A 21,112-nucleotide genomic window follows, 5' to 3' on the forward strand; every position below is an offset into this window, starting at 1 on the left:
AACACAAAACCTGACATAACTAATGTTGTCCAAAATTCAAGTGACAATATCTCTAGTTTCGAAACTTGAATTACAATTTTTTTTTCACTATGATACTGTTCGGGAAAAGTGTACAAAAATGATTTGCTAGAAGTAGGCCGGCCGTTTTTCAATGATTTCAAAAACTCACCTGATTTCGAACGTTTCAGAAAATTATTCATGAAAGTAGACTGACACAAGGTAGCCTTTTCCCCGTTCTCTGTGCCTTTTATTATTTTCTGCTCCTGACAGTTTTTTTCCTTTGCTGTTCTCATTTTCATTGTATGTGAAAAGTGAAAACCAGAAAGAAAAATTCAGGAATATGCAAACTGTTAAGACCGCACTCTTCTTATGCATGCGAGTCAGTCACTACCAGACCACAACTGAGTATCCAAAGGGAAGCAATACTACGAACTATGTTAAAAAAATGTTTTTTATCATGCCGCTTATTGTTGCGGATTATTAAAATGTTCAAAAACGTCCAGTAGCCCTTCCGAACAGCCGCCTGCCACGTTCTGAAGCAGTGAAGGGAAATAAGAAACACCGACAATTGAATTCGTAAAAGTGAGAATGGATCTTATAAGGGATTGTTGACATTAGAGGATAGGTTCTGCGCAATTGTTGACAGTTGATTGAAACAGCAAGCAAAATAAAAATGAAACAAAGGGAATGATGTTTTTTGTTTTGGCATTTTTTCCTCTTACGTAACTCCAAAGTGTTTCAGTCGGAACTTTGCAACGTGGAAGTTGCATAGCAACAAATATGCGCAAGAACAAGAACAAGTTTACCTCAAAGGATGCATTCAGTAAATAAAATCTGGCTACGTTCTGCCTTTATATCACCCCGGCGCCGTGAAACAACAAGGGGTACAGCCATACCATCGTACCCCCTCTGGAGCCACTGGTGGTCCTCCCCCCCATTTGGGCACTTTGCTCCCCTAGTTTTGGAACCCAATTGCCGCTACTGTTCGCTTGTTGTGTTCCTGTGCTATGACTGACTGAATAATTGTATAATACTGTCAATTTTCATTGTCTAAAGCTTACTTTTATTGACTGTAAATTGAAAGAGGAACATTCATTCCAAAGTGTCTTACAAGACAGTTCAAATACACAAATACATGTGTGTGGAGTACACGTGTAATACCATTCATTGCCAGGATAAGTGGAAAAAACACTATGAACTTAAACATGAATATAAAACTAAAAATAATCTTCCCATAAAGTACAAAACTGTGGAAGTTAAATTTGGTAGTGAACCTTGGCAAAATTACACCAATGAGGAAAGTGCTTCAGGTTCAGGTTCAGGACCAGGTGAACAAAATCAGCCTAATGAGATGAGTCATGAGAAACAGTTCAAAAGTTTTTAAAGTTTTTTTTTATGCTATCTTTCCTGTTCACATGGTTTGATGTACACAGGTACACATGACATGACAGGTTCTGAATAAGTTATAGATCTGCAGAAATGGGTTAAGAATGGATTTCTTAAACCATACTGTGTTGTTGTCCATTTTTCGACCTTTCCAAATATGCAGGTATTATATAAAATAAGTTGACAAATTGCTCTGCAGAACGCACAATGAGTGTAATTAGAGCCATTAAAAACTGACCATGCTTGTGTATGTCTGATAAGTGTTTAATGTCTACCTTAATTCCATCCTGTGAGTCCGATATTTTAAGAGTGGAGTCAATTGAGGAAATTATCAATAAGCTTGCTGCAACAATGCCAGAAATTATCATCATTTGTGTAACATGTTATTTCAATCAATGTCAAGTAATATACGAGTACAATATACATGCAATTCTGTGTTACACTGTTCCTCAAATTTTGTCTGAAGAAAATAATTTGAGCAAATAATTCGGCATAAAGGGGGGATGTTCTAACCATTTTGGGGGGAGTGCATCATAGACCTTGGGGGGGGGGGGGCTGATCGGCACACCTTATTGACAGTAAGTGTTCGCAAAATATGCATAACACTTAATTTAATGTCTGTGACGTCCTCAAATCTTCACCCTTTCATAGCCATCTTAAGCTTGGGAAAAAGGAAAAAATCAGCAGGTGATAAGTATGGAGGGTGATTGGTCACTGTCACTGAATGCTTAGCAAGGTATTGTTGTACAGACAATGCGGTATGAGGCCGAGCATTATCGTGTAACAGAAACCATTGGCCAGAATCACGGAGGTCCTTCCTAACCTGCTTCATTCTGTTTCTGAGTCAACCAAGCACTTCCTTGTACAAGTACAAATGAACCATGTCTGACAGTTGCTGCATGGTTAAACGTCTATCACCTCTCACCAGTGCATGAACTTTCCCCACATTGTCGTCATTCCTTGACGTTGAAGGGCATCCTGATCTTTGTTCATCCTTGACACTTTCACGCCCACCTTTGAAACAATTGTACCAGTCATACACCTGGGTTCTTGATAATGCTGCTACCCGTATCGTATGTAACATTTCGGTAAACGATTTATCCAATTTGTAACAAAACTTTATGCTGTAACGTTGTTCCATCTTGGTGCGTATATTTTGTATGCTGCCTGCACATGACCTGCATCTGACACACGCTTGCCCCGATACCGACTACCTGGAACAGGTTGAAACATGCACTGAGGGGAAGTTTAGATATAGCTCTTTGCAGTGTTGCCAGAATACGGTACCTTTTTTTTTATTTTTTTTTTATTTTTTTTGACAGTTCGGTTGTGGTTTGGCTCTTTTTTTTTTTGACAGTTCGGTTGATTTATGAACGGACCTTGTATATTCAACAATGATTTACCCCGACAGCAATAAAGACATCCAATATCTTGGCAACAAGAAGGGTGTTTGGCCACTGGAAAAGGTGGAGTTGATAAATTTAATTATTTTCATAATGTTTTTACAGATCTATATAAATTTGAGGATAGGGGTGGGGTTTTTTACAGCTTTTCTAGATGATAATTATAGTTATATAATAATACATCTGTAAGGATGTAGCTTATTCACATCCTATAAACTAATATGTATGAAGTACAAAGTGAAAATTAAACACACGATTACAGCACTTTTTACTAGTATAATGTTTCACTTATATACATGTGATTTTTACTTCTAAACACTTCTCATATTTTCTCTCGCATTTTTAGAATCATTAAAACATGCTAAAGTTAATATAATGTACACCCTTTGCTGACAGCTGCAGACAATCCAAATAATGGTAAAAATTAAGGAGTAATTGACCATGCAAGGCTGTCTTTTAGTAAAGGGTATAAATTGTATGAATTTCAAGACTTGTTTAAAATAATTTTGTAACAACAAAAAAAATCTTCTGACAACATTAAAGTTGTGTACTGAATAAGTCTGAGGGTGCTGATTTACTAGAAAGTGAATATTATTTTATATAGGTGTACACTCAGGAGAAAATTGTGATTGTTATGGAATCATTAAAATAGATCCTAAAATTCCTATTAATTATATTACTTTTTGGCAAATAAGTAAAAAATCACTACACAATGAAATTACAATTTAGATGGATATGCAGAGATTAGAGCTGAGCTGGTACATATACTAACGTATCACCATCAGAAAGTGTCGGTTGGATTTTGTCTACCGATTCTGGCTGATACTTTTCTGATGGTTTGGTCTTTTTCGGGATCTGAAAAAATGCTGTGAGACACTTTTCTGGAATCTAATAATCCTGGCAATTATGCGAAATTTTGAGGTTTGCATTTATTTTGCACCAATATTATGTGAAAAACCATATTTTATGATTACATAAGAGCAGTTTTTTTCCTGGGAAGAAAGGTCCCAGTACTCTTCAAGTCAGTTTGTCAGGGAGCTTTCAGACCAAAGCGACATGGCAATTTCACACCGAAGTAACGAGAGACAAGCAACACAGGTCCCATGCAGTCTGTGCATGTGCTACCAACAGATTGAGGCGACACTATGCATGCTATTATGAAAACGGCCCAGTAAGAACGATATGCATATATTTCTTGTCCATTTCCAATTGACAAGTGTCGCTTTTACCTTGTCATCTGTTGCCGTGTCTGTCTGAAAGCTCTCTTACTGTGTTCATTTTAAGAACTACTCAAAATATTGTGGTATGTTCATGATGGAGCATCCATAAACACATATTTTTCATACTCACCTACAAAAGAGTGCCGGTACGGCAGGCATATAAACACATATTTTTCATACTCACCTACAAAAGAGTGCCGGTACGGCAGGCATATTGCTGCATACTGGCAGAAAAGAAAGCACTTCAGAAGATGCATTTTAATATTCTGATTTAGTTCTTGAGTCGTTTGAAGAAAAATTTATAAATTGATGCTTATAATTGGAATTGAATACTTACCCACTAATATTAATCAATATTTTCAACAACTTTTAATTTAAGTATGGGAATCAGTAATAGTATTATCATCAGTATGAGTGTCTGTTCAAAGTTAAGCTTAAGTTGAGATGCTAGATTTTTTTTTGAGGCTGGATGTATTTTCTTCCTTATGCAATATGTTGTCTATTTACTATGTGAGAATGAAAAGCAATAATAATAAAATTGGTAGTGATCAAATGTAATTTTATATGCACTTTTCATCAGGTTCCACTTGAAGGAAAGGAGAAGCCATTGGTGAAACTCATGGCTAAAAGAAATTTTGCGAGCTTGAAAAGTGAGTAATCTTTTTTATTGGATGAAATAAAAACTCCCTTTCTGTGTGGAAAGTTTATGTATTTATTCCATTTCAACTACCACCTCTTGTTTTCATTCATCATTATGGTAGCAGCTAGTGCCACCTTAGCTATCTACACATGCTGTGCAATGCAATATCACAGCCACGCTAGTTATGTAAATGATATTCTTTGTTAGACATCTCTCTCACGACAGAGTAGAACAAGTTCATCCATCTTACCATTGGAAAATTTCTAATGATTTGTATAGTTATGTACAATTTCAGCTTAGTTTCTCATGCATTTATGTGTTAATTTATTATGTCTGAAGAATGATTGCTAATTATGTTGTGAATGATGAATTTATCTCAACTGATGTGATACTATATTTGCCAGCACCATCTCTATTTAGAAGTTCTGTGTATGATGATTTCTTGTTATGTGTGAGCTGTTCTTGCTCAGTTTGAGAAGATGGACTTAAGACTAGTTTAGGACTTGATGTGGTCTCCAATCTTCTGACATCGTACTAGGTTAATGGAAAAGTCTTATAAGTGCCATACACAGTTTTTCTTCAGTGTTTCCTTCAATTTTAAACTTTTGTTTCTCATTCTTACTTTCGCCGGCCCCCGTGGCAGAGTGGTTAGCACATCGTGCTGCGATGCCAAGGGTCCCGAGTTCAAATCCTGGCTTGGGCATGGACGTTTGTTATGTTTAATCATCATATCATCACTCATCCCCATCTTCGCAAATTAGTTAAAAGTGGCACAAGAAGCGAAGTAAAATAAATCAAATCAAAAATCATTCTTACTTTCATTTGCTTCTTGAGTTTATTCGATTGTTGTTATGTAGCATCACTTTTCTGCCACTTTTGGGTAATTGTGGCAATTAAAGCTGAATTTGTAGAGAAAATTTTGAAGACAGGGAGATGTTTACACATTCTGTGTGTTTCATTTTATGTTGTCTCTTCAATCTAATTTTTTCACGTTGTTATCCCACAGCAGAAATTCATCAAGATGAAACTGGTGGTCAAAACGGTGATGCTGGCGGCAACAAAAGGTACTTCTTGTCATTGTATACTGTATATAGTAGCTGTAACCTTGGATATTAATTGGACATGCATATTGTGGTGTTCACAATTGATAATGCGGAATATAAAAATGTAATTGTAATATGTAATCTTAATATGTAAGGGCTATAAAAAAGTTTTTGAAAGGGATGATGCTTAATAACACTTTGAATCAATAGAGATGATGCTTTACTGGTTCTGACATTTGAACATAATGTGTTTACCACACACTTAGAAAGCCTGGAAAGTATGAATAAATCAATCATTATGGTTTCATATCAATGGTTAATATTCAATTTAACCAATGCCATGCGGTGACATTTTTTGTTGGGGAAGCAGATCACAAAAAATTAAGAAAACCTAGAATTCATTGCTTCTACATGGTACGTTATACTGAAATATGAGCACTCTACCTGATACTGTTACCTTAACGTCTCTGGTACTTCAAGATGGTCATCAATCAATAAGTATTTGAAAGGGAAAGGTGAACGTCCTGGCGCAGTTTGTTCATTTATTCGAACCTCATTTGGTCTGTTGTCAAACATATTTAATGCAACAGACGAACACAGATGATCAAAACATTTTTCACGATTTTCACATATTGCAATATTCACAAATCCACTGTTGCACCACATAGTTCTTTCCATAGAAAATAATAAACAATTTCAGTATTAAAGTTTTTGAAGCTTTCCACACAACCACTCGAACTTCTCGCAAAAACAAACAAAACAAATAGAAATTTTCATGCCTGAGAAACTTTTAACCTCACAAAGTGCTTGGAAAAAAATGTGGCCGTTGGCAGCGAGTTTTACCAACTCTATTTGGTGGATGTGTTTTTGGACATGGTGTTTTAATAGATAAAACGCTCTGAATGTGTCATAATGCATGTCAGCAATCATATTTTTGTGTTTCTCGTGTGCTTTGAAACTTTATGGTTTATTTAAAACTATGAAAATTGTAACTTGCTTGGTTGATATGCTACAACGCTGGCATGGACACTTAATCGTGCAGTTCGCAACACTGAGGACATCAGCAGACTTCACCGATGGCAGCCGACTATCTTTCATCCCTTACAGATTGGAGTACAAAGTTTCCCTCCACATAAAACAGTCTCCCAATGGCTGATTCAAGGTTGCATGTTTCTCTTGGGACCCTTGCTGGCGCTGGCTACAAGCAGGCCAGGGTGATGTGTCGCTGGACAGATGTTTTGTCAACATGCCATTAGAGGGTGTGGATGGTTCCATATCAGAAAAGAACGAACATTCCAAGCCTACGGCAGGTTGATTCTGTTGAATAACAGGGAAGAAATAATGAATAACTAAAAGTTAAAGAAGTAATTTTGTAACCATGCTGATCTTGCTGTACTGGAGTGCATACGCATGAATTTGACATAATTACGCAGTGCACTTTTGGAACAAAACGGTATGAAATCGAGCAAACAGATTTGCATGTGTTAAGGAAAGCATATGAGAAGCTTCTTTGCGATCTTATACATACACATTTGTCATATGATCATGATGATCATGTCTTGAATCAATTCGGCAATGATCATACGCAAAATGCTTACCTGGCACATTTTCAACGCAGGATCTGATTTGTTTACCAGAAATATGGCGGTGGAACGTGATTTCATGCAATGAATTGTGGGGAAAGTTGTTAGTTGAATATCATCCATTCTTTTTCTTATAAATTTTCTAAACCTTAATTTGTGTTCATAAGTAAAACAAAATTATTTAAAATATGGTATTTCTTGCAGCTGAAGCCATTGATTTCATATTTCCAAATGTAGAAAATCTAATGTAAACAGAGTTAGAGAAAGTTAAAACATTGAACATTGCTCTGGAAATTTATTTTAAAATACCTGCAAAACCTGGAAAGCCAAGATTTAATTTTTCAGAATATAATGCTTTGCTCATGAAAAATACTATGTGTAGCAAGATTACTTCTATCTGCTTACATGCTGATTAGTCTCATTTTATGTTTAGAATTTTCATGAATTTGAAGCATTGTTATTAACGAACACACAAGTCTGTGAAGCCTAAATTATTTTCAATTTAGACAATTTCATTTCTAACTTATGTATAATATTTGCATCCAGGTTGAAGGTGGAACATGCTTCAGAAAATGATGACTCATGCTGCATTATTAGAGTGAGAGATGTGGTAAGTGTTGGAATAAATTATTATCTTAAAAATTCATCCTTACCTTTAAGCTGTTCAGACTAGAGTTTACATGAATCTCAGGATAGTTTAAAACTGGCTTATGTATCAAAGTGTGTATGTGAAGCATACACACATGCCATACTGGGCTATACTGAAAATGTGAATAATTTTTCAAAGCAACAGGTTTGCTGGTTTTGTTTAGTATATATGTATTCATTAAGAAACTAAACTAAACTTTATGGCTTAGCAGTTCTCTGAAGGTCAAGGCCTGTGAAGTGACTTTTGACTGGGAATTGTGTGGTCAGAACATTGATTCCCATTACTACTGCTTTCTGACCTGCTCAAGTAGCATCCCAGTTATCCTCACAATACTGGATCGGCACTGAAACTGCTTTTGGGGATCAAACCTGGGACTGTTTTGGACCAAAGGTGGAAGTGCTAATAACAAGGGAAATATTAATTTCCAGGATATGATTTTGTATTGTCATCCAGGGAACTACCATTAAGATAGAGAAACTTGAGCATTTATTTGTGTGCACTTCACATACGTGATAAGAGGTGAAGATTATGAGTGTTCATCTTTGGATGCAAATCTTTTTTTTGAGTTTGAATTGAAGTTTTAAGTCTACTTTATGCACAGGAAGGCTAATGCTCCTGGGACTGGACTTACAGTTAGTGGGATCCGAACCCCTTGTGCCCACACCAGGTATTGAACCCGAGGCCCCTTGATTACAAGGCAACAATGCCATTGCAGAGCCCCAAATCTTTATTTTTATTTCATTACTGCTACTCCAGATTTAATTCACCATAATAAGCACAGTCTTTTTATTTGCTGAATGTGAACCTAAAATGTAGTGTTTTTGTACCACACTTTTGAATTTTTGTAAAGATTACAAATACGTGTATAGTTGTTGCCTTTCAACCAAAAGGTATGCACACATGTTAAACTACAGATTCTCCTGAGAATCATGTGTTAACATATGTAGAATATTTACCTTAACAAGCTCTAATGTTACTCAGTATGTGATGTATTTTGTTGGCAGGTATTCAGCGTGAAGAAGACCATTTTGGCGAAAGAGAGTCCTGTATTATCGTCCCTTTTTTCTCGAAGCAACCCTTCGAGAATAAATCTTACAGAGACTGGTGTCTCTGCAGAAGCATTTTCCTTGTTCTTTAGGTAAGTCTAAATGCTGGATACTGTGAAATGAAAAAAGGGAAAGCTATCCCCTGTGCATTGAAGAGTGCCATGAGGGCACATAGGAGATTTTGAGGTAGGACCCCCAACACATTTTTCGATCTTGGCCGCACTGAAGGTGATGAGAACAGTATTGTGCTTTGGCTGTTGTAGAGCACATATTATTAATCAAACATTAATATGCCGACCAAGGCAAAATTTATTGTATAAAAAATATACACTAAAAACGTAACGTTTCCCCTCTTACAGGGTCTTCTTTAGAAGACGAAGATTCACAATAAATTTATGAAAGATCCAACATCATCTTATATATGCACTCCCAGTACAGAGTCCATACACAAAACAACATGAAGGTGCCAGTCCTTATCAGAGAATGTTTCCTGTCAGGAATTCCTGAGCTTGGAACCTCCTGACAGGTAATTGACATTACCTGACAGGTGATTGACAGGTACCTGGTGAGAGTCTGTGCCTTATCAATTCCTCAAGGCATGGAGATGGACAGATTCCTTATCTCCTGGACTCCTTCTCTCCTCTCTTCTTTCATCGTTATTCTTCCTTCTCCTTTCTTCCTTCCTTTCTCTCCTTTCCATTCTTTGCTGATTTTCAATCCCCCATTCCAGTTCATTATTTCTTTCTCTCCTTTCTTCTCTATTTCCTTCACCTCTTTCCACTTCCTCACTAATCCTCTTTCCTCCCTCCCTATCCTCCTAGCCTTCTCCCATTCTATGCGGTGTCCCATTTCTTTTGCGTGCTTGAATATAGCATTTTTCTCCCTCTTTAGTCTTATGTCATCCTTATGTTGCTTCAACCTGTCTTTCAGTCTCTTTTTCATTTTCCCTATGTACACACTCTCACATTCCTTACACTGAACCTCATAGATAATCCCTTCCTCTTTTCTTCCTTCTTGTTTGCTATCCTTAAAATGCTGCAGCTTCCCTTTGTGTATGTTCTCATGCCTGCTTTTCTAAGTACTTTGCTTATCGTCTCTGTGACTTTCTCCATACTCCTTATGCCAAACCACCTCTCTTTTTTTTCTCTTTGACCTCCCCTGTTTCTTTCTCTTCTTTGTTCCTTCTTCTTCTGTTTATGTCAAGTCTGTCTTCCTTTTTGTTCCCATTCTTTTCTAGCTGCTTCCATAAGCTCTCTATTTTGCTTTATTTCCCTCTTCTTTTGTGCATATTTTCTTGATTCTGTCTTACATATTCTTTATAAAATTAATCTTTGTCCCCTCACTCACATCACTTCTTTTGTGACAGAAGACACCTGTTGCACACTTTTTCTGATGCCAAGTGGTCTCAATCTCCTTTCCTCTCCCTTTTCATCAATATATCTAGGAAACTTATCTTCTCTTCCTCTTCTATTTCAAGCTCCAGCAGTATCCCTCGTGTTTCATCTTCTATTTCTTTGACAAATATGTACAGATGCCTCCTTGTTCCCCTCCATATGCCGAAACAATCGTCCACATATCTTCAGAACAGAATTATCTTGTCCCCTCCTTTTTCGATCACTTTCTTTTCCCATTTGTTCATCACCTATTCTGGGCTTAAGCTAGAGGCTATATTTAGGCCTTTACTCATTTTCATTGTTTTATCCCACACGTAAGACTAAAGAGCGAGAAAAATGCTATATTCAAGCACGCAAAAGAAACAGGACACGACATAGAATGGGAGAATGCTAGGAGGATAGGGAGGGAGGAAAAAGGACTAGTGAGGAAGTGGAAAGAGGTGAAGGAAATAGAGAAGATAGGAGAGGAAGAAATAATGAACTGGAATGGGGGATTGAAAATCAGCAAAGAATGGAAAAGAGTGTTAGAAAGAGTGGAAAGGATGAGAGAAAGGAAGGAGGAAATATGGAAGAATAATGAAAAAGAAGAGAGGAGAGAAGAAGTCCAGGAAATAAGGAATTTGTCCACCTCCAGACCTTGAGGAATTGATAAGGCACAGACTCTCACCAGGTACCTGTCAGTCACCTGTCTTCAGGGCTGGATTAAGGTGGGTGCTATTGATGCTGCAGCATTAGGCCCATTCCTGAAATAGGCCCAGATGAAAACAGACGAGAATTTTCCAAAAGCTGAACAGTTTTCTCTTGCTATATTAACCTGAAAATAAATCTTAGAAAATGAAATTTGGAGCCCCAATTTCAGATGCCTAGACACAGCGTTACTTATTATACAGTTACTATTGTACATAAAGATTTCAAGCATCAGGCCAAATTTCGTCTTAATCCGGCCCTGCCTGTCAGGAGGTTTCAAGCTCAGGAATTCCTGACAGGAAATGTCAGGCTCAACAGTGTTACCATTATTAATCAGTGCATCTCCCCCCCCCCCCCTTCTGGCTGTTTTATTTAGCCGTTGTGGTCCTAGGTTCGGATGTGACATAAAATAACTTTTGTTTGTTGTTTGTAACCCCTTTTTTTCATCAGTTAATCCTTCATTCTCACCATCACAATTAATTTATGCAGATTGGCTGTCACAGACATGTGACTCTCCACTGTGTGCCATGCATATGGGTTAATCAACCATTGTATGTAGTGAGCTGTATAGGTTGAAATCTTCATAAGAATAACAATATATAGAAAATGAAGTTAGTAGTTATATAAAGACAGTGGATAAAGTGTAACTTTGTGCACAATAGTAATATACTTACTTACTAACTTAGAATGTATAGTTATTTTGTTTTAGTATTGTTCAACAAAGAATGTGTATTTTTATTCAATTCAAAGAGCTGTATGAAATACCTTATGGCACAAAATATATTGTTAACTATAGTTTTCCCTCCTGATAAATCGTCATTCAGTCCTAATGAGTCATGTGTGTTGGAAACAAGATTTTTCACTTATACGAGTGCTAGAAATGCATGAACGTGATTTCAAAAAGTGTATGCATTTTTGATTGATTTGATTTGATATTTTACTTTGCTTTCTTGCCACTTTTGATTAATTGCAACAATGGGGATAAGTTTGAGTTGCTGTTTTAAGTCCACTTTATGCACAGTAAGGCTAATCGGGACTGGACCTACAGTTTAAAGTGGGATCCGAACCACTTGTGCCTCCACCGGGTATCGAACACGGAACCCCTTGGTTACAAGGCAATGACGCTACCGCTGCACAATGGGGAGGCCCTAACAATGGGGATAAGTGATGATATGATGAAATTGAAGGGACACTCAAACAAAAAACACCCATGCCCAGGCTGGGATTCGAACCCAGAACCTTATAAATTTTTGAGAATAACATGTGTAATAGTATGGATCCAATTTTACCAGTAACATAATTACACTCTATCATCAATCAACTAATTTGTTCCATCCCAACGAATAATATAATAAACAGTGAATTGTGGAAAAACAAAATCATGCAAATTGAATATCTTCTCTGATAAAATAACTAAACTCTATAAATCTTTATCACTAATATGTCTCATTAATAAAATAATATAGGAATTGTGAGTTGTGTTTTGGTAGTACTTTTATCATGTGTCATGCCTAATAATTTTTTACTTTTCTACTGTAGATACCTCCATGGCTTGAGTGTGGCACCTTCTTCCATTGAGCAAGCCTCGCAGCTGTGTCTCCTGGCGAACAAGTACAAAGTTCCAACACTTGCGGAGTTCATGGCCATGTTCCTGCTTCCCCAGATGACCCTTGAGAACACTCCTATGTTTCTCAATTGGGGCGTAATTTACAATAATCCGTCTCTGCAGAATGCAGCATTGAAGGTATGACTATCTTATTTTCAGTATTTTTGTAAATATTTTATGGAACATGGTGAGGTGATGGATCACCTCCCCACTAAAGATAAAAGTTAGCAGCTTTTTCTGGAATAATATGCTCCCTTAGCTGGGAAATAAGACTATTTTTATTATTAACAGTAATATGCTACTCCCTTTCCTTCAACTAATAAAATAATACCATTTAATCAGGTTGAAGCTGAGTGTACCATTGCTTCTATTATCATAGTGAAGTAAATTGTAATATTCCAATATATTGGGTTGGTGTGAATGAAATGTCTGGCCCAGGTGCTTCATTGCCAAAGGCCAAAAAAATTAAAACTACAATACCTGGTTAATCAAAATAGTCGCCGTCTGCAGCCACACACTTTTGTCATTGCTCAGCCAACAATTGGATTCCATGGCGAAAGAAGTCGAGTCTGCAAAGCAAAGAACTCCTCAACGGCATGTTGCACCACCCGATCATCAGCGAAGGTCTTCCCTGTCAGGAAGTGATCGAGATGCCGGAAGAGATGGTAGTCAGTGGGAGAGAGGTCAGGAGAATATGCTGGATGAGGAAGGGTTTCATATTGCAACTCATGGAGAGCCTGCACCATCCTTTGCGCGACATGTGGCCGAGCATTGTCATGCAACATGAGGACACCATGTCTGTTGACCATTGCTGGATGCTTGCGGAGAAGTTTACGGTGCATTTCATGGAGTTCAGCACTGTAACGATCTGCATTGATGGATTCACCTCGCCTGAGAAAGACATGATGGATCACACCCACCATACCAGCAACAACACCTTCCGTGGGTGGAGAGGTGGTTTTGGAAACAGCCCTGGACGTTGATCACGATCCAACCATTGTCCTGATCGTTTATGATTGTCATAGCAGATCCATTTTTTATCTGAAGTGACAATCCGCTGCAGGAAACCATCCCGGTTATTCCTTACACTCAGAGAACTGCACACCTCCAGTCGGCGAGTCTTGTTGACCGGTGTCAAATCATGTGGTACCCATGAGTCCAACTTTTTCACTTTACCGATCACACGGAGCCGCCGAACGATAGTGGTATGGTGTATGCCTAACTCGTCTGCAATGGCACGAACACTTTTCTGAGGGTTCGCTTCCACGGCGTTCCTGAGGAGCTCTTCCAAACATGATGTTGGTCGATGGCCACGGGGGTCATTTTGTAATGCTGTGTCACCGGAACTAAATTTGACAAACCAGCGGCGAATGGTGCGTTCATTTACCATTCCTGGCCCAAATGCAGAATGTCCCAGTTTGAATTCGTAAAGACAAATCACTCGCAATTGTGTGTTCTCCATGGTGCACTTTCAGATGACCCTGTTCAGCAACACACTGCCTGCTGACTGTCTGGGTGCTCCAGTCTGTTTGCTGGACGTATACAGAGTTTATGACGTTAGACCCGTGACCTCAGTCAATCCCTGTGTTGTGTTGTTGATGTGAGTTTCCCACCAGACGTCAAAGCGGACATTTCATTCGCACCAACCCAATATCTGAATGTAATCCAGATGTGTTTGTTAACTATTACTCCAAGTTGCTCATTCTAGGGATCCTGTAAATAATTTTTTGTGACAATCTCCTTCTGACAAGAGAGAAATAATATGTGGGTTCCCCACAGTGAACAATGGAACATCCGATAAACATTGGCCAGTGGTACGTTTTAAGCTGCAAAAAAGCAGGAGAACACCAATGGTCTTTTTTATCATTCTGCATTGAGAGCTCACACCGCAAAAGTAATTACAGTATTCAGCAGAAATTATTATTTTAGAGGTTTTTGTCATGTGGACTAGAAAAGGGAACAATACCTAGAAACGTTAGTGCTGTATCTAGCCACTAAGATACCTTTCAAACTAAATTACGGTCATAATATAGGCTTTTCAAGTGATCGTATTCACAAGAAGGGAGTTGTTTTATAAAGTACGTGGTGTGTAAATAAAGTAATGAGACAGATTTTTTTACCTGTTTTATTCCAAGTACATTACAATACAACATTGTATCCTTCAAAGTAAGTGCCTTGGGAAGCCACACAATGCTGGAGACGGTTCTTCCACTCCTCATAGCAGTGCTGGAACACGGATACTGGAATAGCCTTCAGCTGGTTGGTTACAGCCTTTTTAATGTTGTCCACGTCTTCAAACCGACGTCCCTTCAGGTGTGTTTTCAATCTCGGAAATAGGAAAAAATCACAAGGACTCAAGACGGGCGAATAAGGAGGCTGAGGAGCCACAGGAATGTTCTTACTGGCCAAAAAAGTGTTTACTGAAATTGCTGTGTGACAAGGTGCATTGTCGTGATGCAACACCCAGTTCAGTTTGATGTTTGGTCGCACACGCATGACCCTTTTTAGCTGTCTTTCCAGAACCTCTCGGTAAAAGTGTTGATTAACCCCTTGGCCTGGAGGCACAAACTCTTTGGAACGATTCCCTGGCTATCAAAGAAGCAAATCAGCATGCTTTTGATCTTTGACTTGGTCATTCTTGCTTTTTTTGGCCTTGGAGAGTTTGGAGTGTGCCTTAAACCAATGAAACACCTGGGCCCTTGACAAAACACTGTCTCCGTAGGCCTGCTGCAGTTTTGCAAAAGTTTCCATTGCACTGTGTACAAGTCTGAAGCAAAACTTGATTGCATACCGTTGCTTGATATTCGTGTCACTCATTGTCCCAATGCACAAGCAAAACCTTCTTCACTAAAACAATCGCTACGGACAACCAACGTGACGCTAGTGAGTTCCAACTTGCACTGATGGTGTATCACATGTTCATGCACCTCCCCTCCAAGTCCCACGTCACCAGCATCGCCGGTTCGTGTGCAGTGTTGCCAGTCTCATTACTTTATTTACACACCACGTATACTTCGCCATTAGTTAGTGAAGGATAGACCCAAATTTGTTACGGACTGTAAGTCAAGAATAAAGAATCTAATGAAGAGGAGTATAAAAAAGAAGAGTACAAGATTTCAGGATATTGGGATGAATTTATAGTTGTCAGTGTAGTGCTAGCTTACAAGTGTTTAGTGTTAGTGTTAGTGGATATCAAGTGATGACAAGAAGAATATCAGGTGTATACAAAAATCAGCTGAAATTAACGCCATAGTTAGCCAATGTGAATATAAACGGCTATTATTTGGTTTATTAAGTGGCATCTGGAATTGTCTTATAGCAATAAATAACCTTAGTTTCGGCTTAATCAACACATTAAGTAGGATCTTGTAAACCATTGAGAGCTTAGGGTCAAAGTCTTTTTTGTAAATTAAAATTAGCAATAAATATATAAGGAGAATAAATGTGTAAAAAAAGAAAAAAGAACATTGGTATTATTGATTTCATTCTTGATATAATCCTAATAGTACAATTAATTTGAGGACAATTAAGATAGAGTTGTAAGAAGGAAAACTGAAAATAGGTGGATGGGAGGCCATAGGGCCCACGGAGAGCTGTAGAACTAGGGAGTGAAATGTTGCCTTTTATATAAAAGTTATGCTGATAAACAAATGATAGTGTATCCTAAAATAGAAATACCTGAATGCTTCATTTCCTTCTTTAATGTGCATTGCTATGGCTATGAGTCTTTGCTTGGGAAAGAGATACTGCATAGTTGGAAATTTTTTCACCAAAGAAGAAGATTGAGAGGCAGAATTGTTCACTCAATTACATATATTTATGTTAATATTAATCACTAAATTTACCAGTGTGACATTGCTGACCTATTTGTCTCATGGTCGGAATGACATCTGACCACCTTGTGGAAGACCCAGGTTCGATTCCTCAAGTAAGTGATCGGTGCTTATCACATCACTTCCAGTATGGCTGAGATCAAGAATGTGTGGAACCCTATCTCTACACCTCCATATGCCTTCAACAGTAAAATACATGGGGGATAACTGGCATGATTATGTACTCTTTGGATTGCTTACTCACCTATAGATGTCACATCAGATTTTTCTAATATATTTTGTTTTTGTGTCTATTGGTTTACATTTACATAAATGGATATATATTTAACATACAGAATACTTCTGGATAATTACAGTATGTGTGTAAAGAAGTAGTAACAAAAACTTGAATATATTCATGATATTTTCTGAAATAATTCGATTGTATAATATGGTAACGTAAACCAAATTCAGAAAACAGTCTTCGAAAGATCTTTTAAAAATATAAATTGGCATAATGAACATTTCCCTATCGTCCTACTCTCTATTTTTTCCATCTCTCACTCTGATGAATAACTACAAGTATATGAGGGCCAGTTATCTATACAGAAGGATATATGTGTAATGCTAGAACTTGCCCGTTAGGAAATACGTATGTAACAATAATACTTCTGACAACAAGCTTGTTTCGATTATAGATATTATGTGTAACAATAATACGAGGTGCATCCAGAAAGTAAGTTTCCCTATTCTTTTAAAAACAAACCAACACAGTTTCAGGAAACCATTTATTGGCAACAGGTACAGCAAAGGTTCAGCTATTTTTCAACATAGCAACCACCAGAATTGAGACACTTGTCGTATCATGGTATCAACTTTTGGATCCCACTGTCGTAGAACTCTGCCGCCTGTGAATGGAACCAGCGTGTGACAGACGTCTTCAGCTCTTCATCGTTGCCAAAACGCTCACCGGAGGACAGGAATTTCTTGAGGTGCAAGAAAACGTGAAAATCGCTGGGAGCCAGATCAGGACTGTAAGGTGGATGATCAAACAACTCCCAGCCAAATTCCGTCAAAACAGCTGCTGTGCGCTGAGCCGTATGTGGACGAGCATTGTCATGGAGGAGCACAACACCTGCAGTAAGCATGCACGCCTCTTGTTTTGAATGGCACGTCGCAATTTCCTTAGTGTTTCACTGTAATGGTCAGCGTTCACCGTTTCACCTCTGGGGAGGAAGTCAATGAGCAAAATGCCCTTCCTGTCCCAAAACATGGTGCACATCACTTTCTGTACCGACAGCGTCTGTTTGAATTTCTTCTTGACCGGAGATCCAATATGCCGCCAATGCATTGACTGCTGCTTGGTTTCCGAGGTGAAGTGCGAAATCCACGTCTCATCGCCCATGACGATCCTGTCGAGGAAATCATCGCAGTCATCATGGTACCGTTGCAGGAATGTCAGTGCTGCTCCTGAACGTTTCATTTTGTGTTCGGGTGTCAGGTTTTTCGGCACCCACCTGGCACACAATTTTTTGAACAGCAGGCGCTGCGTGACAATCTCATGCAACACGGATCGCGATATCTGCGGAAAAAGTCTACTCAACTCCGTAATCGTGAAGCGACGGTTCTCTACGATGTGCTGCCGCACCAGCTCAACCAGATCATCAGTGATGAGGGACGGACGCCCACTGCGCTCTTCATCATGGACACTTTGACGACCTTCCGAAAACTGCCGACACCAGCGACGCACCATCTGCTTACTCATAATGTTCGGCCCATAGACCTCAGGGAGCTGACGATGAATGTCAATTGGCGCAATGCTTTGTGCATTCAGGAACTTTATCACCGACCAAACCTCGCATGCGGCGGGAGAAGGAATACGAGCTTCCATTTCGGACCACTGCTGCCTCGCTACTGGCATGCGGCGGGAGAAGGAATACAAGCTTCCACTTCGGACAACTGCTACCTCGCTACTGGCGCCGGGCGGGATCTGTCTGCCTGGCATATGATTGATACGTTTTAGCTCTGCTGCGCATGCGCAATTTACACGGCTCATTATGTTTACTTTCACGGGAAAAAAATAGGGAAACTTACTTTCTGGATGCACCTCGTACTTCTGACAACAAGCTTGTTTCGATTATAGATATGATGTAGAGATATTGTAGAAGGCATTGCTAGCACATGACTTTCACATTCTTGACAACAATCAATAATGAAATGAGTATTGCTAGATTTTATCTAACATCACAAGTGACCACAGGTTAATACTCTCCGACATCCTTATAAATTCAGAAAAAAAAACAAGGCAAACAAAAAAAGTAACTTGGTACTTTTGACATCTAAACAATAATGTAGAAGAAGAAGTGGAGATAATAAATTTTCTTCCTCTGTATGTGAAAAACAATAGTGTTAGAATATAAGTCAATCACGATACTTTTAAGTTAGAGAACGAACATTGCAACATTCTCTAGAGACAGCACTACATACATGTGAGATGTGACACCAGAGTAAACAGACTTCAGCAAATAGCCAGAAACCAACAACAGCATTAACAATGGCTCACATGCTCTTTGTTTCAGAATTTGTGCAAGCATGCAAGCAAGGTGCTTGGTGTTCCATCCATGGAGAATGTGCACCGAAGCACACTTCTACTGGTTCTTAGACAAACAGAGATGAACATTGAGTCAGAGCTGCATGTCTTCAAGATGGTCCAACGTTGGGCACATGCCCAACTCCGAGCAAAAGGGATAATCGACATTGATGAAGACCTTATCAAAAGAACGATAGGAAATGAAGCTATTGCTCTCATTCGCTTTGGAGCTATAACAACATTGGAGTACATCACAAAAATGCATTGGGTAACTTGGGCCAATGAAATTGCAAAAAGCAGGAGTGTAGATCTAGAATTCGATGTAAAACGGAAACCATTCCATCAGTAACTTTTCCGGGCTTGGACAACTTTTTGGCCATTCAGAGCTGGTGGTGAAAAATTTATGACTCCAAAAGAAAATTTTCAAATTTTAGGAAATGACTGTTGTGTTCAATATTGTGTTATGAAATTATTGTAAGTGTAATGTTTCTTGTTGGCAAGCAAATTATTTTTGGTTTAATAATAAAATCTGAGTTGCTCATTACATTCAGTTTATTTATGAATTGAATCATATTCAAGTATTCATGGTTCAAAAGACTGAATTACTTGTAGTGTGTTTTCCAAAGGGAAATACGCTATTTTGGATATCTTCATGGTGATTATTGGAGTCCCAGATATTGTTTTATGTGTTTCCACATTTTGATCATTTTTGACATTTTCAAAATTGGGTAGACTACATTTTGTGCACTTACAAAACGAAATGAACAGTGCTGAATGTTTCAAGATGGACAGAAAACCAATTTTTTCTCTGTTTCATGTATCATACCATGCTGTTAACTTTTCATGCAAAACTGTCAAGAATACATTTTTGAAGTGTAAAAAACTAAACTCACAGTGGCATTTATTGGACCATAATTGTGCTATAACATTTTAAAAATATAGTGCAATAACTACAATAAATGCCACAATAATTTAAGGCTTTTTTCCATACTACCTATTAGACCTGTAATGTGTTTTATATACAGGGTGATTCAAAAGTTGTCATACGCACATAGCATACAAAGCAGTTTTGTACACAATATCTTCAATATGAACCCCGTTGTTGTGAATTCACATGCCAATGCATTTGACCCACTTAGCTTGCACTGCATGCAGTGTCTTGACAGACAGAGATCTCAGTACACCGTGCTATGTATGTATTGCAACTTTTGAATCAACCTGTATTTTGCCATACAAAATGTTGCGGTTGCAAATAGAGGTAGCGTGATAACCACTGATGACATTTATTGCATTATTGTAATGCTTAACAATGAATAAGCATGTTGATACTGATACTGATATTAATACTTGAATGAAATGAGTTAACATTAAGATAGCAGCAAAAAAAGAAAAATGTTTGACTTAGAACTTCACTACAGTTGATCAGTTTATCATGGGATGATACACGACTGCCTGTTTTGTGGCTTATAAGTTCACAACACAAAGCTGTGCTGCTGTTAGAATGAAGTGAAAAGAGAAAGAAAAGAGCACACCAGATTGCTGAGTGAATCATTTGAAAGAGCTGCATTCATAACACATTTCTTAAGATGAGCCTCCACGATAGCTATATTTACTAACATGTTGTTACCTTTCTATTACAAATAATTGTGTATACATATATGTCTACAATTCACATCATTTGAAATTTGATATGCATTACTCTGGGGACAAATCATTAATATTAAATCATAATGATTATGATGAATTCAAATTTTTGGGTGTGTCTGCACATATGGCCATTTTGCACCCTTCACTGTATACAGGTAAAAATCCCCTTACCTAAAATATTTACTGGAGAGTTAGAAAAGTGGTGTAAAAATCCCCTTGAGAAATGTTAAAAATGCATGTTCTAAAGGAACTTGCACAGGACATACACAACATATGAAAATGGTAAGGAACACTTAGAAAACATTCTCATAGACAGTGGACAAGGCCCATTCTTCACACAAAGCTAAAAGCATTAACTAAAATACCCTCATCATCTCCTAACATCATGATAAAGAGCAGAGAAGAT

The 21,112-nt window shown here is 38.1% G+C and overlaps 1 protein-coding gene across 1 annotated transcript; it reads left to right on the plus strand.

The window, feature by feature from the left end:
• Positions 1–2,780: 2,780 nt before the first annotated feature.
• On the plus strand, positions 2,781–19,592 carry LOC145998342 (kelch-like protein 40). The gene is made up of 7 exons (XM_083134747.1): positions 2,781–2,852; positions 4,590–4,659; positions 5,656–5,713; positions 7,822–7,885; positions 8,929–9,062; positions 12,591–12,795; positions 19,049–19,592. The coding sequence occupies exons 1-7, from the start codon at positions 2,781–2,783 to the stop codon at positions 19,406–19,408; spliced, it is 963 nt and encodes a 320-aa protein (XP_082990873.1). The 3' UTR covers positions 19,409–19,592.
• The last annotated feature ends 1,520 nt before the right edge of the window (positions 19,593–21,112 follow it).

The sequence above is a fragment of the Lepisma saccharinum genome, chromosome 14 (genome assembly GCF_977018435.1).
Source record: "Lepisma saccharinum chromosome 14, izLepSacc3.1, whole genome shotgun sequence".
Taxonomy (NCBI): domain Eukaryota; kingdom Metazoa; phylum Arthropoda; class Insecta; order Zygentoma; family Lepismatidae; genus Lepisma; species Lepisma saccharinum.